The sequence below is a fragment of the Vitis vinifera genome, chromosome 16 (genome assembly GCF_030704535.1).
Source record: "Vitis vinifera cultivar Pinot Noir 40024 chromosome 16, ASM3070453v1".
Lineage (NCBI taxonomy): Eukaryota > Viridiplantae > Streptophyta > Magnoliopsida > Vitales > Vitaceae > Vitis > Vitis vinifera.
This window is the reverse complement of record NC_081820.1, coordinates 24,063,812-24,076,441: the sequence shown is the minus strand read 5'-3', so window position 1 is coordinate 24,076,441 and position 12,630 is coordinate 24,063,812. Positions and strand designations below refer to the sequence as shown.

At 34.9% G+C, this 12,630-nt stretch overlaps 1 protein-coding gene across 1 annotated transcript; it reads left to right on the top strand.

Moving 5' to 3' along the window:
* Positions 1-205: 205 nt before the first annotated feature.
* Positions 206-11,820, top strand: LOC100251792 (receptor-like protein EIX2). The gene is made up of 12 exons (XM_059733785.1): positions 206-594; positions 675-3,208; positions 3,723-5,963; positions 6,336-6,403; positions 7,786-8,314; positions 8,410-8,464; positions 8,656-8,808; positions 9,093-9,173; positions 9,266-9,359; positions 9,592-9,844; positions 10,310-10,542; positions 11,141-11,820. Exons 1-2 carry the CDS (start codon positions 234-236, stop codon positions 3,203-3,205), a joined length of 2,892 nt encoding a protein of 963 aa, XP_059589768.1. The 5' UTR covers positions 206-233; the 3' UTR covers positions 3,206-3,208; positions 3,723-5,963; positions 6,336-6,403; positions 7,786-8,314; positions 8,410-8,464; positions 8,656-8,808; positions 9,093-9,173; positions 9,266-9,359; positions 9,592-9,844; positions 10,310-10,542; positions 11,141-11,820.
* Positions 11,821-12,630: the final 810 nt, after the last annotated feature.

Below are 12,630 nucleotides of genomic sequence, written 5' to 3'. Positions count from 1 at the left end.
ATAATATATATATATACATATGAAATATTTTATAATTAAATGTGTTTATATCTGTCAAAAAGAAGGAACATTAGTAAAGATTCCAAGGTTAGGCGTAGGCCTGCAACAGGTTTTCTTTCCTTTTGGACCTATAATCAGCATGGTATATAAGTCAATGCATGGTTTGCTCAGAAATCAAAAACCAAAACTTGCAAATCCTTGTTATTCCACAGTATCCTTGGTTTGTGTTGAACATGGGTGGAAGCCCCTTTCAATATTATTTTGGCTTTTTTCTGCTTTTGCTGGGTTTCAAAGCTGGGTTGGGATCCAGTTTGAGGGTGGGTGATGCTAAAGTTGGGTGCATAGAGAGGGAGAGACAGGCTCTCCTTCACTTCAAACAAGGTGTTGTCGATGACTATGGAATGCTTTCTTCATGGGGCAATGGGGAAGACAAAAGAGATTGTTGCAAATGGAGAGGAGTGGAGTGTAACAACCAGACAGGTCATGTGATCATGCTTGATCTTAGTGGCGGATATTTGGGAGGTAAGATTGGTCCTTCATTGGCAAAGTTGCAGCACTTGAAGCATTTGAACCTCAGCTGGAATGATTTTGAAGGTAATTATATACATATATTCCTTGTGAAAATTCATCAGTTTGTCTCAGCAGAACATAATTCTCTTTTCCCAATTTTACAGGAATTCTTCCCACTCAACTCGGAAATCTTTCCAACTTGCAATCCCTTGATCTCCGCTATAATAGGGATATGACCTGTGGAAACCTTGACTGGCTTTCTCACCTTCATTTGTTAACACACCTTGACTTGAGTTTTGTTAATCTTAGTAAAGCAATCCATTGGCCACAAGCAGTTAAGAAAATGCCTGCCCTAACTGAGTTATACTTGAGTAATACTCAGCTTCCTCCTATTGATCCAACAATATCCATTTCCCATATTAATTCTTCTACTTCTCTTGCTGTGCTCGAACTCTTTGAGAATGATCTCACTTCTTCAATATACCCTTGGTTGCTCAACTTCAGTAGCTGCCTTGTTCATCTTGACCTCTCTAATAATCATCTAAATGGTTCAATTCCAGATGCTTTTGGAAACATGACTACTCTGGCATATCTTGATCTCTCTTTCAATCAACTTGAAGGTGAGATTCCAAAGTCCTTTAGTATCAACCTTGTTACTTTGGATCTTTCTTGGAATCATCTGCATGGTTCAATTCCGGATGCCTTTGGGAACATGGCTACTTTGGCATATCTCCATTTCTCTGGGAATCAACTTGAAGGTGAGATTCCGAAATCCTTGAGAGGTTTGTGTGATTTACAGATATTATCCTTGTCTCAGAACAATCTCACTGGATTGCTGGAAAAAGATTTTCTGGCCTGCTCTAATAACACATTAGAGGTTTTAGATTTATCTCATAATCAATTCAAAGGGTCATTTCCCGATCTTTCAGGATTTTCACAGTTGAGAGAATTACATCTTGAATTCAATCAACTAAACGGAACTTTACCTGAAAGTATTGGACAACTAGCTCAACTTCAAGTGTTGTCCCTTCGTTCAAATTCATTGCGAGGCACTGTCTCAGCAAACCACCTTTTTGGTCTCTCCAAACTGTGGGACTTGGACTTATCATTCAACTCCCTTACAGTCAACATAAGCCTTGAGCAAGTTCCCCAGTTTCAAGCCATAGAAATAAAGTTGGCCTCTTGCAAATTAGGCCCACATTTTCCTAATTGGCTTCGAACTCAAAAACATTTGTCTATGCTTGATATCTCTGCTTCCGGAATTGCAAATGTCCTTCCCAATTGGTTTTGGAAATTTACTTCACATTTGTCTTGGTTTAACATTTCCAACAATCACATCTCAGGCACTTTGCCCAATTTAACTTCACACCTATCTTATCTGGGAATGGATATAAGTTCAAATTGCTTGGAAGGTTCAATACCACAATCTCTTTTCAATGCTCAATGGTTGGATCTCTCCAAGAACATGTTTTCAGGCTCAATTTCCTTATCGTGCGGGACTACTAATCAGTCTAGTTGGGGTTTGTCTCATCTCGACCTCTCAAATAATCGACTGTCAGGAGAACTACCTAAATGTCGGGAGCAGTGGAAGGATTTAATTGTCCTTAATTTGGCAAATAATAATTTTTCTGGGAAAATTAAAAATTCGATCGGCTTGTCATATCATATGCAAACATTGCATTTACGTAACAATAGTTTAACTGGAGCACTACCTTGGTCCTTAAAGAACTGCAGAGATTTGCGTCTTCTAGATTTGGGAAAAAATAAATTGTCAGGAAAAATACCTGGATGGATTGGAGGAAGCCTGTCAAATTTGATTGTTGTTAACCTAAGATCCAATGAATTTAATGGAAGCATACCTTTAAATCTGTGTCAACTGAAAAAGATTCACATGTTGGACCTTTCAAGCAACAATCTATCTGGTACTATACCAAAATGTCTCAACAATTTAAGTGGCATGGCTCAGAATGGGAGTTTGGTCATTACTTATGAAGAAGATTTGCTTTTTCTTATGTCACTCTCGTATTATGATAATACACTGGTTCAATGGAAAGGAAAAGAATTAGAGTACAATAAAACTCTTGGACTTGTGAAGAGCATTGATTTTTCGAATAACAAGTTAATAGGAGAAATTCCGACAGAAGTAACTGATTTGGTAGAATTGGTGTCATTGAACTTATCAAGAAACTATTTGATTGGACCAATCCCTTTGATGATAGGTCAATTGAAATCGTTGGATTCTCTTGATCTGTCACGAAATCGACTTCATGGTGGAATCCCTATCAGTCTTTCTCAAATAGCTCGTCTAAGTGTTTTAGACCTATCGGATAACATCTTGTCAGGTAAAATTCCATCAGGTACTCAATTACAAAGTTTTAATGCCTCCACATACGATGGAAATCCAGGACTTTGTGGGCCACCACTTTTGAAAAAGTGTCAAGAAGATGAAAATAGGGAAGTCTCCTTCACTGGTCTTAGTAATGAAGAGGACATTCAAGATGATGCAAATAATATATGGTTTTATGGAAATATTGTTCTTGGATTCATCATCGGATTTTGGGGAGTTTGTGGAACTTTACTACTCAATAGTTCATGGAGATATGCCTATTTCCAGTTCTTGAGCAAGATAAAAGATTGGTTGTATGTGACAACAACAGTAAATATGAATAAAGTACGAAGGAGCCTCCACAATTAAATGGTAAGACTTCTCAAATTCTCTCCTTAGGTTTTTTGAATAAAATGTATTACCTTAGTTGTCACTTTCTATTATTGCTCAAATCCCTTTTCTATATAATTAACTTACCTTTCACAATATATGGTGATAAAATAAGATTTTGCAAATAGAAATATCCTATTTTGTTTGATTTAGAGGTGAAATTTAACTATAACTAAGGAAGCCTAGAATATTTTAATATACCAAATATAACAACACTGCATTTTTAGCTCTCATTGTACATATAGATTAATGATATGGCTTGAGAATCATAGTTGAAAAATTATAATTATCACTATTTTTTTCTCATCTTGCTTTTGCTTATAGTTTTACCTTTTGTTGACAACTTGCTTTAATTATCTTTAAGAATCTTTGAGGTTTTATTGTAAGAAGCATACCACTTACTTTCCTTTATATTAATAAAGAAAAGTAACTTTGCAGCTATTGAAGACATTTTTTTTTTCAAATCGATGAATATTATTTCATCTGTGTATTACAGAACTTCAATTGGATGGCATCTCAAGGATTAATAGGTGATATATGCTTGTGAGTAATAGGTTATTCAGTACGAGACAACTTGAATGTAAGAGTATTTGTGTCTATTGAACTTGTCTATCTTCTAAATAACTCTAGCATGTATTAAGTTTGTTTATTTGATAGTCGGTGTGGCTTAAGTTTCTTATGTTATGCTCTGTTTAAAGCTTTTCAAACATATTATTTTTGCTATATCATATGTAAGGTTTGGTGCTCTATAATTGATTTAGTAATTTGTTTTAAATTTTTTTATTTCCTTCATAGATTCAAATGTATTAGAGGAAGATATCAAGTCCTTTGTGGTGCAATGCTAGAAAATAGTTCACTTAATAAAAAAAAAAACGTTTTCTTTTGCTCAAAAATTATTAGCAACTAAAGCCATAGTATCAAATGGGACATGGTAAGGCTAAGAACAGAAACAGAACACTCTGTTTCTCTGGTGCTCAAGCATGGAAGTTATTATAATTGAGAGAGACAGCTGGTCAGAATAAAACAAAATTCAAAACATGGTGTTTCTCACAATGCCTATAGAGGCTTCATCCACTGAGATTCCACAGCAGGTAGCCGTCAAAAACCCTTCTGTTGAGTAGGAGAAAAGAAGCTCCATACTTCTCAGGACACACAGAACAACACCTTGGGTAGAGACCTTGACCATGCTTGCAGAATTGTGTTTTCGGAGCAGCAATCAGAAGTATGAGAGGCTTTATATTTGGGAACAATCCTCATGCATTCTCCTCATTCAATTTATCATTGTGACTGAGATGACTACATGTTGAGGTTTGATCAATTCTAGGAAGGTGACTGGTAATCATAAAGCATTTACCAACCATTCTTGAATACATGCTTATGTCATTAGCAGGATGGAACTGCAAGTGGTCATTAATTAAGCAACAAAAATGGCTGGTAAGATTCTGTGACATTGATTGTATATATTCCAATGTTTTTTATTTGAGGTTAAATTCGGCTTTTGTTTTTTTATTTTTTAATTCGCTACTGCTTACATACTTCTTGTATATGAACAGGCTAATTGTTCATGTCATTGAATTCGGCAATATTTTCTTGTTGTTTGGGGCTTAGGTTTCTGTTCATTTTTTCATTATTATGTTTTTATGTTTTGTTTTTATGACTAATCCCATGCCACACGGTAAGCAAGCGTTCACAGAGAATGACTGGAAATTTGTTCAGCTTGGGCTTGCTCTATTTTAGAACATTTTAGCTATTCAAGACATCTTGTTGCAGTAGAGGGCTGGGAGTCTGCATGCCACTCAATTTTTATCTCTGAGTAACCAATTTTTGGAGCTGTTATTCTTCATTGATTTAGAAGATGAGCTGTTATTTTTGGGGAAATGCTGTGTGATAATACACAATAGTATGAATTGGTATATGGTACTACTGAAAACAGAGCACTCTGTTTTTATGGTGCCCAAGCAAGAAAGCTATTGTCTCACAGTGAGGTCTGATTTCCAACTGTGAATCAAATTGCTCGAGGTACTTTATATGCAGATTGTTGCAAGTCACTTTGGTCATCAATCACCTTCAGGGGATGATGATGATGGGAATTGGATCAGTCATGCCAAGACTAACAATGGAAAGTTTGTTACAAATTTTTTGTTTCTGTAGTTTTTTCCCATTGTACCTCCTTTTTATTTAATATTGAGATTGCAGTGAAGGTTTGGGTGTTTGTCACAATGCCTGTCGAGGTGCCATCAGATGATATTTAATGACAGATAGGGTATCTATGAGGGTTGAAGTCTCATTATATGCGGCAACACAGTTCATGATATTTAATGACAGAATGGTAAACGAACTTCATATATAGTTTTTTCCCTTCTCATGGGTTCATTTGTAAGTGTCCCAATTTTCAAACGGATGAATAATGATCAGGAGTTCGCCTTACCTCTTGGGATCTATGTTGACACATCCATCTCAAATTTCACTATTTACATTTTCTTTTGGGAAGTTTTTATTGAGGACAGAATAATAAATTTGCATATAGCTCTGTGATATCTGTCTAACCATTTTGGCTTTTCCATTTTGCAGATTTGCATGTCAGATTTAGAGCTTAAACTATCACTGGAAGATTCTAAAGAGCCTCAAACAGCTCACATCCATCTTTACAAGTTCTTTTATGATCAGACTGATCGAGGGTTGACTCATTTTCTCTTGAATCTGATCAAATCCTTCGGCTCTCATACCAACCCAAAAGGTCTCGATCCCCTTTCATTTCAACAAGTTAAAAGTTCATTGTTGATGATGTTGTTGCTGTTATATTTATTATTACTTCAACTAATTTGATAAGCAATTATTGTTATTATTTTTTCTTTATCTTATAACACAATCATATGATAAATAGTGGAATATAATGTTGTGACTGCATTGAAATTCTTGACCAAACAGAAAAATGGGAAATTTTGCTACCTATTTTAAAGCATTATAATCAATATAGGGTATGATGATGATGAATCGAGTCAACCTTGCCCCTACATTTTTGTGGTTATGAATGCATTCAAAGAAAGTAATATTTATAGTAAGGATCTTGACCCGGCTAATTTTATTATTCTGATCATTGATCTTGCAGATTTGATAGGAATGATATATATAGTTGTACAGCTTATGAAGAATCTTCAGGCTCATGGCACGTTAAGGGTATGTTATGTTTTCTTTTGTGGGCTAATCTCGGGTGGGGAATCTGTTAATTTGAGATTATTGTTTATAAATGGAAAAAATATGCCTATGAATTCTAGCCAACATCATGCAGATGAAAGTTGGAAACAACATTAAATGTCTAAGAGATTTTTGCTGATAAAAGTGGGCCGAGTGCATAATGTCTGCCCTATTCTTTTTGTTTGTTAATACAAAACGCTTACTGCTATATGAACGTCTATATACATTCATGAACTCAAAGTGAAAAATATTGAAGTAAAATGATCATTGATTTCCTTCAGTAATTTTTGACTGAAACATTAGGTTTATGAGCATATCATGAAGTCTAGTTGGTGATTTACTTGTTAAACATGATGTCAGGCAATAAATATACCTTTACCTATGCTGTGGTCTTAGCGACTAAACATCTGTTTGCGTTGGGCTTTTTGCTTCTATCTCTCTAATGGAACGTGCTGCTGTTCCTATACCCCCTACCATACTTTGCAATTGAGCATATCTAGAGCTGGAACAGGATTTCCAGCTCTGCTCCCCCTTGTGGGGGAGTGTTGATCGGATAAAGAATCTTTAACTCCTCTTCTGAGATCTTGCAGAGCCCCCTGAATCAGGTTTTAATAGTAATAGCTTATGTTTGACTCTGGTAAGTCAGTGAAAATTTGGTGCTGCTCACCCATATAGTATAAAGAATATCGTCCCTTTACGTTGAGCAGGAGAGACTGAAAGAACACTGAAGACCATTGCTTGAAGCAGTCCTGGTGCTTCCCTCTTCCCTTCCACCCCCCCCCCCCTCTCTCTCTCTCTCTTTCTCTCTCCTACCTGAGGTTCCCTAGTTCTCTGTTCAACCATGTGGACCCAAACAGGGGTGGAACCACATGCCAAATAGATGATTCCCCATCCTCTCGGCCAAGTCACCTATATATATAAATATACATGTTCATTTATTTATCATTTCAAGTCTTCACATTCATCTGTTTTAATGTTTCTTTTATCTGCTGATTTTCATTCTTGCAAGGCAAATGCACTTTGTTTCTTAGCTTGCTTGAGTGCCCTTTTTGTTCTTCTGTATAATTTGGGCTTCAGTGGAAGTTCATAATTTATATCAAGTTTTGGTTTTATTGTAGTTTCTCTTGAAAAGCTGGTCCCATGGTTGGAGAAAGGAGGATTGTGGCAGGTGGATGACCAGTGTAAAAATATAGTCACTTTATGAACAAGAAATCCTTAGTAATTTGAGGTTAAGGCTTTGTTGAGTTGATCTAAAATCAGTATAATGTATTATGCTATATCTCTAAGACGATGGATTGTCAAAGTAGGGAATGTTTTTGTTATGATGATCTACATTTATTTCTTGTAAATTCTTTTGTGATTAGGTTTCTATAAAATCCAAAAAGGGGAGAAAGAAGAAAACATTGAGTGACAAGAATGAAAATGTAGAAGAACATGGAGATCATGCTGTCATTCAGAACGAAATTGGTGTCTCCAATTGTGGACAATCTGCAGATCTGAACATGTCACAGAAAGAAGCTTAGAAAATTTGATTTCTGATGAGAAACAAGAAGGATTCGTACAGATTGAGGAGCCTGAAATACCTTTGCATGGGACAGGAAGCCTTGGAGGCAGTCTGCCACATATGGATGTCCAAAAGACCAAACATACTATTAACGATCTTCACATTATGGAACTGATGATTCTTCAGGTGGTGAGCAGGCAGCTGTGCTTGACGAAGTTGATTTTAAGGTGTCTACGTTGGTTTCTGCCTTGGCAAATAACCATGTTATCCAAAATTTATGTTGGCTGCTTAAATTTTATAAGAGCAATTCCACCAGGACAAATCGCTACATTATATGCATTTTGCGGAAGATCTGTGATGATTTGGAGCTCTCTCAAATGCTATACCAGGTTAGAACTCACAAAACATCTTATTTAAGAATAGTTAGCAGCAATGAGGAAAGTGCAATTTATATGTACATTTTTTGTTTGACTAAATTTTGCAGTTATCACTCCTCACCATATTCTACAACATCCTATGTGAGCAGAAGTCATGTCCATGTAAGGATTATGAAAATATTGTTTGTTTCCTGACAAATTTGGTTAGAAAAATGCTAAGGAAAATGAAAAGTCAATCCCTTCTTTTTGTGGAAGTTCTCTTTTGGAAAACCCATAGAGAATGCCATTAGGTCACTTCCTAATCTTTATTGCATGAACTTGGGAGTTAAATCTTTATTGCATGAACTTGGAAGTTTGAAGAAAGAAAGTGGAAAATGGGGAAATTTTTCAAGGCATGGAGAAATCGGCTCAACACAAGGCAAGGGATGGATGGACAGAAGTATAGCAAATGCACTTGGGGAGGATGAAGCTGATGTTGTGATCTCTCATGAGCCTGTCTATCAAAAGTAAGATGTGTTTATGGAGCTTTAATACTCATGTAATTATTAGTTCTTGAGTTTTGCAGTTTATTTTTCCTTTATAAACTTCATAAATATTGACTAGGATGCTCTAGCAGAATGTTTAGCATCTTCAATCATCCATAGCTAGTCTAACATTATTTAGAGCTTGATGTTTCTTTTCATAAAGAGGGAGAAAAGTATTTTATTTAAGTTTCATAATATAATTGGAATGGTACAAATACTGCTAATGCTTAGTAATCAATTACCATCCTTTTTACTCTTGGGGACAGAAATGATAATTTTAGTGAGGTGGAGGAAGGCATCACTCCTATTTCAAGTAGTGAAATCGAAGGGAAGAGGAATTCTGCTAAGTATGATGTTCAACAGTAAAAGCCTTGAAAAACTACTTTTTCTTACATCTCATGGTTTAGAAAGTCCTTGGTTGACGCTTTCACTGTTGCAGTGCGGGGCATTATGTGGAACATGAGTTTCTAAAAGAAAGAGAAGGCTTGTTCTCAGTGCTGAGGTGGAGTAAAACACAAGGATCTATATAAGAAGTAAGTGCACTTGCATCCTACTGTTTTACTACTAGTAAATATTGGATGTAAATGTAGTTATATGAAGCATACTGAACTTAAGGTCTGACAATTAAGTGATTGCAAGTCTGTTTTGGTCTTTCTAATTATGTAAGTTATGCTTACTTGGTTTTATAGATTCAATTCTTATTTTATTCAACAGTTTCTGAAATAGTTTGTATGGAATCCATTTTGACAAATACTGCTGCTTTAGATTCAAAGATGATAGACATTGTAGCCCTCTCATCGCCGAAGCCCTTGATCCTGATTGTAAAGTTTCTCCAGTCCGAGTTTCCAATAAGCTTAAGCAGTTAGGTTTGAAAATTGCACCAAAGAAAAGGATGCTCCAAGTTGATGTAGCTTTGTCTAATGGCTCCAATCAAATTATGGAAGAAGCTAGAGCAGTTGGAGAAAGAAGTGCTGTCTTGTTTAATTTGCTCCAACAATGTAGAGGGAAGTTTAGTGAGGTAATCTCTGTGAGTATTTATCAGCATCAGTACATTGTTAACATTATTTTCATATACTCTTTGTTATGAGAGTAATTTTTTGTGCACAATTGGGGTTTGGGCTCTTGCTTTGGTAGTAATGAAATTGCAAACTGTTTTTGGAATAAAAAACATTTTTTTTGCTTGTTCTTGAGCGTGGAATCTTAATTGAACTATTTTCTATTTCATTTTTGTAAGTAAATTTGCTAATTATTGTTCTTTTCTTGGGCACACAAGAAAAAGGGTACATGTCTTTAGCAAAGATAAGAAGGAAACAATTAGAGCTTTATTTGAGTAGTGAGTGCTTAATATTTTTTTTCAGTGGCATACAAATGTCTTAAATTTGATTTCCTTTTGTATAGTTGATGCTGAATATTGTGCTTTTGGAACGCTTGATGCTAGTCTCCTTTTTCTCTTTTAAAATAAATTAGATTTGTGTGCTTATAGGTTTAAAGACCACAAAAGGTCCACTTACATGATTGCAAGTGCTCTCAATGGTGATGATACACTCACAGCCACCATAGTTCCCCATAAACTTAAGCAACTTGGCTTACATGTTCCATGACAAAAAAGAGCTGAAGGCAGCATGCATTTGAGAGATGAGGATCGATCTTAGTGACTTCAAATACAACCAAAGCATAGGATTTTGATGATGAAACATTGTTGTCATTAAGAAAAAGGTAACTATATCTTTACAAATTTTATGTGATTTTGCAAACTAAGTTTGCTTACATGCAATAGTTTTTGTCACATACTTGCATCTCTATGGCTGTACACTTGTAGCACATTTGCTTGCATGTGTCAAGTTCAGGTTTTTATGGGAAAGCACCACTATGCCTTGGCAATGAACATAATAATATTCAAGACTTAATCCAATTGACATGTTTTTTACTAAATGCAACCCAATGGTCGTTCACTACCTTAGGTTGACCACAAACTTTTCAACTTTTCATTCTTTTGGGCCTACTTATCAATTCATTTTAGACTAAAGAATCCCCTTATTCCATCAATTCAATGTTTGCTTTTTATCGATTCAGACATAGTCATCTTTGATACTTATATATGGTTTCTATTTCTAGGTTCTCATGAATGCATTGATTGCTACTTCCTTTTTCTTTTCTTTTCAATTTTGTTTTCTTGCCTCTTGTTCATCTTCTCACATTCTATTTTCCTTACTTCTGGACATTTCTTTCTTGATTGTCTATCATTCTATACCTTTAGGCACAATAAGTCTTTTGACTGCCTTAACAAATTTGTGTAACAATATGCATCTTGCAGGATATATTTATACTTTGGGTGGTACTACAGTTAATTGGATATCAAAGTTGCAGAAGATAGTTTTACTTTCTACTACTGAGGCAGAGTATGTTGTAGTGACAGATGCTAACAAAGAGATGATGTGGTGTAGTCTTTCTTGGAAGAATTGGGTCACAAGTATGAGTGAAGTGTGTTACATTGTGGTAGTCAGAGTATTTGACAAAGAATGTTGTTTATCATGCTAGGACAAAGCACATACAGGTTCGATATCACTTCATAATATCAACTTTGGAAGATGGAGTTTTAATACTCTAGAACATTTAAGGGAATTGAAATCCAATTGATATGTTCACAAAAATTGTAACGATTGAGGATTTGGAGTTGTGCACACCATCAATTGGACTTCTTGGCTAAAGATTGAGAAGTTGTAGTTGCTACAAGTGGAGACAATTGATGATGGATTAGTCTCCAAGTGGGAGATTGTTAAGATATATGAAGCCTAATTATTATTCTAATAATAAGGGTATTTTAAGTTAGGGTATTTTGGGGATTTTACACTTGATTTGGTTGCCTTATTTATATTATGTTTAGGGCAGCCAAATTTGAGGGAAAGTTTTATTTTTTGGGGTATTGAGAGATAGAAAATCCTAGAGGGTGAGGTGTTTTAGGATTCTCTTGTACACTCTTTTCATCATAGTGAAAATTTGCAGTGGCTACAAGTGAACGTAACTCTCACATTGAGAGTGAACCACTATAAATCTCGTGTATTTTTTTGTGCTTTGTTTTTTTTTTTTTTTTTTTTTGCATTGGTTTATTATTACTTTTGAAAAATAAGATTAGGGTGTTTTAATCCTAACATTTTCCTCCTTTGGTCTAATTCATATAGTCGTGCCAAATTTTGTATGAACATGCAAAATTGTCGAGTTTTGTTTTTAAGCTCTTCTTTGACGTTTCTTTAAACTTTTTCCTTTAATACTAAGTTAGCTACCTCCCGTCAATTCAAATCCTGATCCAAATCAATTTGCATTGTTGGGAACATGGATGAAATACTCTCAAATCTCACACTTTAGAAATTTCAGCTTCGTTCACCTTTCAAAATTTCTATATTCCAATAAGTCACCATTTTCCATTATGTATTTAGATCATCATCAACATTACCTTCTTCGAGTTGATTCATTTATTTTGTTATCCAATTAATAAAAATCACACCTTGAAATGACTCAAAACTTTACAAAAATTGTTAGTAACTTTTACAAGAGAAACAACATATTAATCGGGTATTTTAAGCATTATTACAACTTAAAATATGTGAAATGCACAATAATTTTTATCTAAAATATGCACTTTTTCAATAGTAATCAATCTTCCACTTAGATCTTGTAATATCTTAATTTATTAACTTGACTTAAAATTTTTGAGAAATAATGAATCCTTCATTATTGTACTTTGTCCTTTAGTAGATGACTTAAAATTCTATGTTACAGTTTTTTATTTTTTATTATATCTTAATT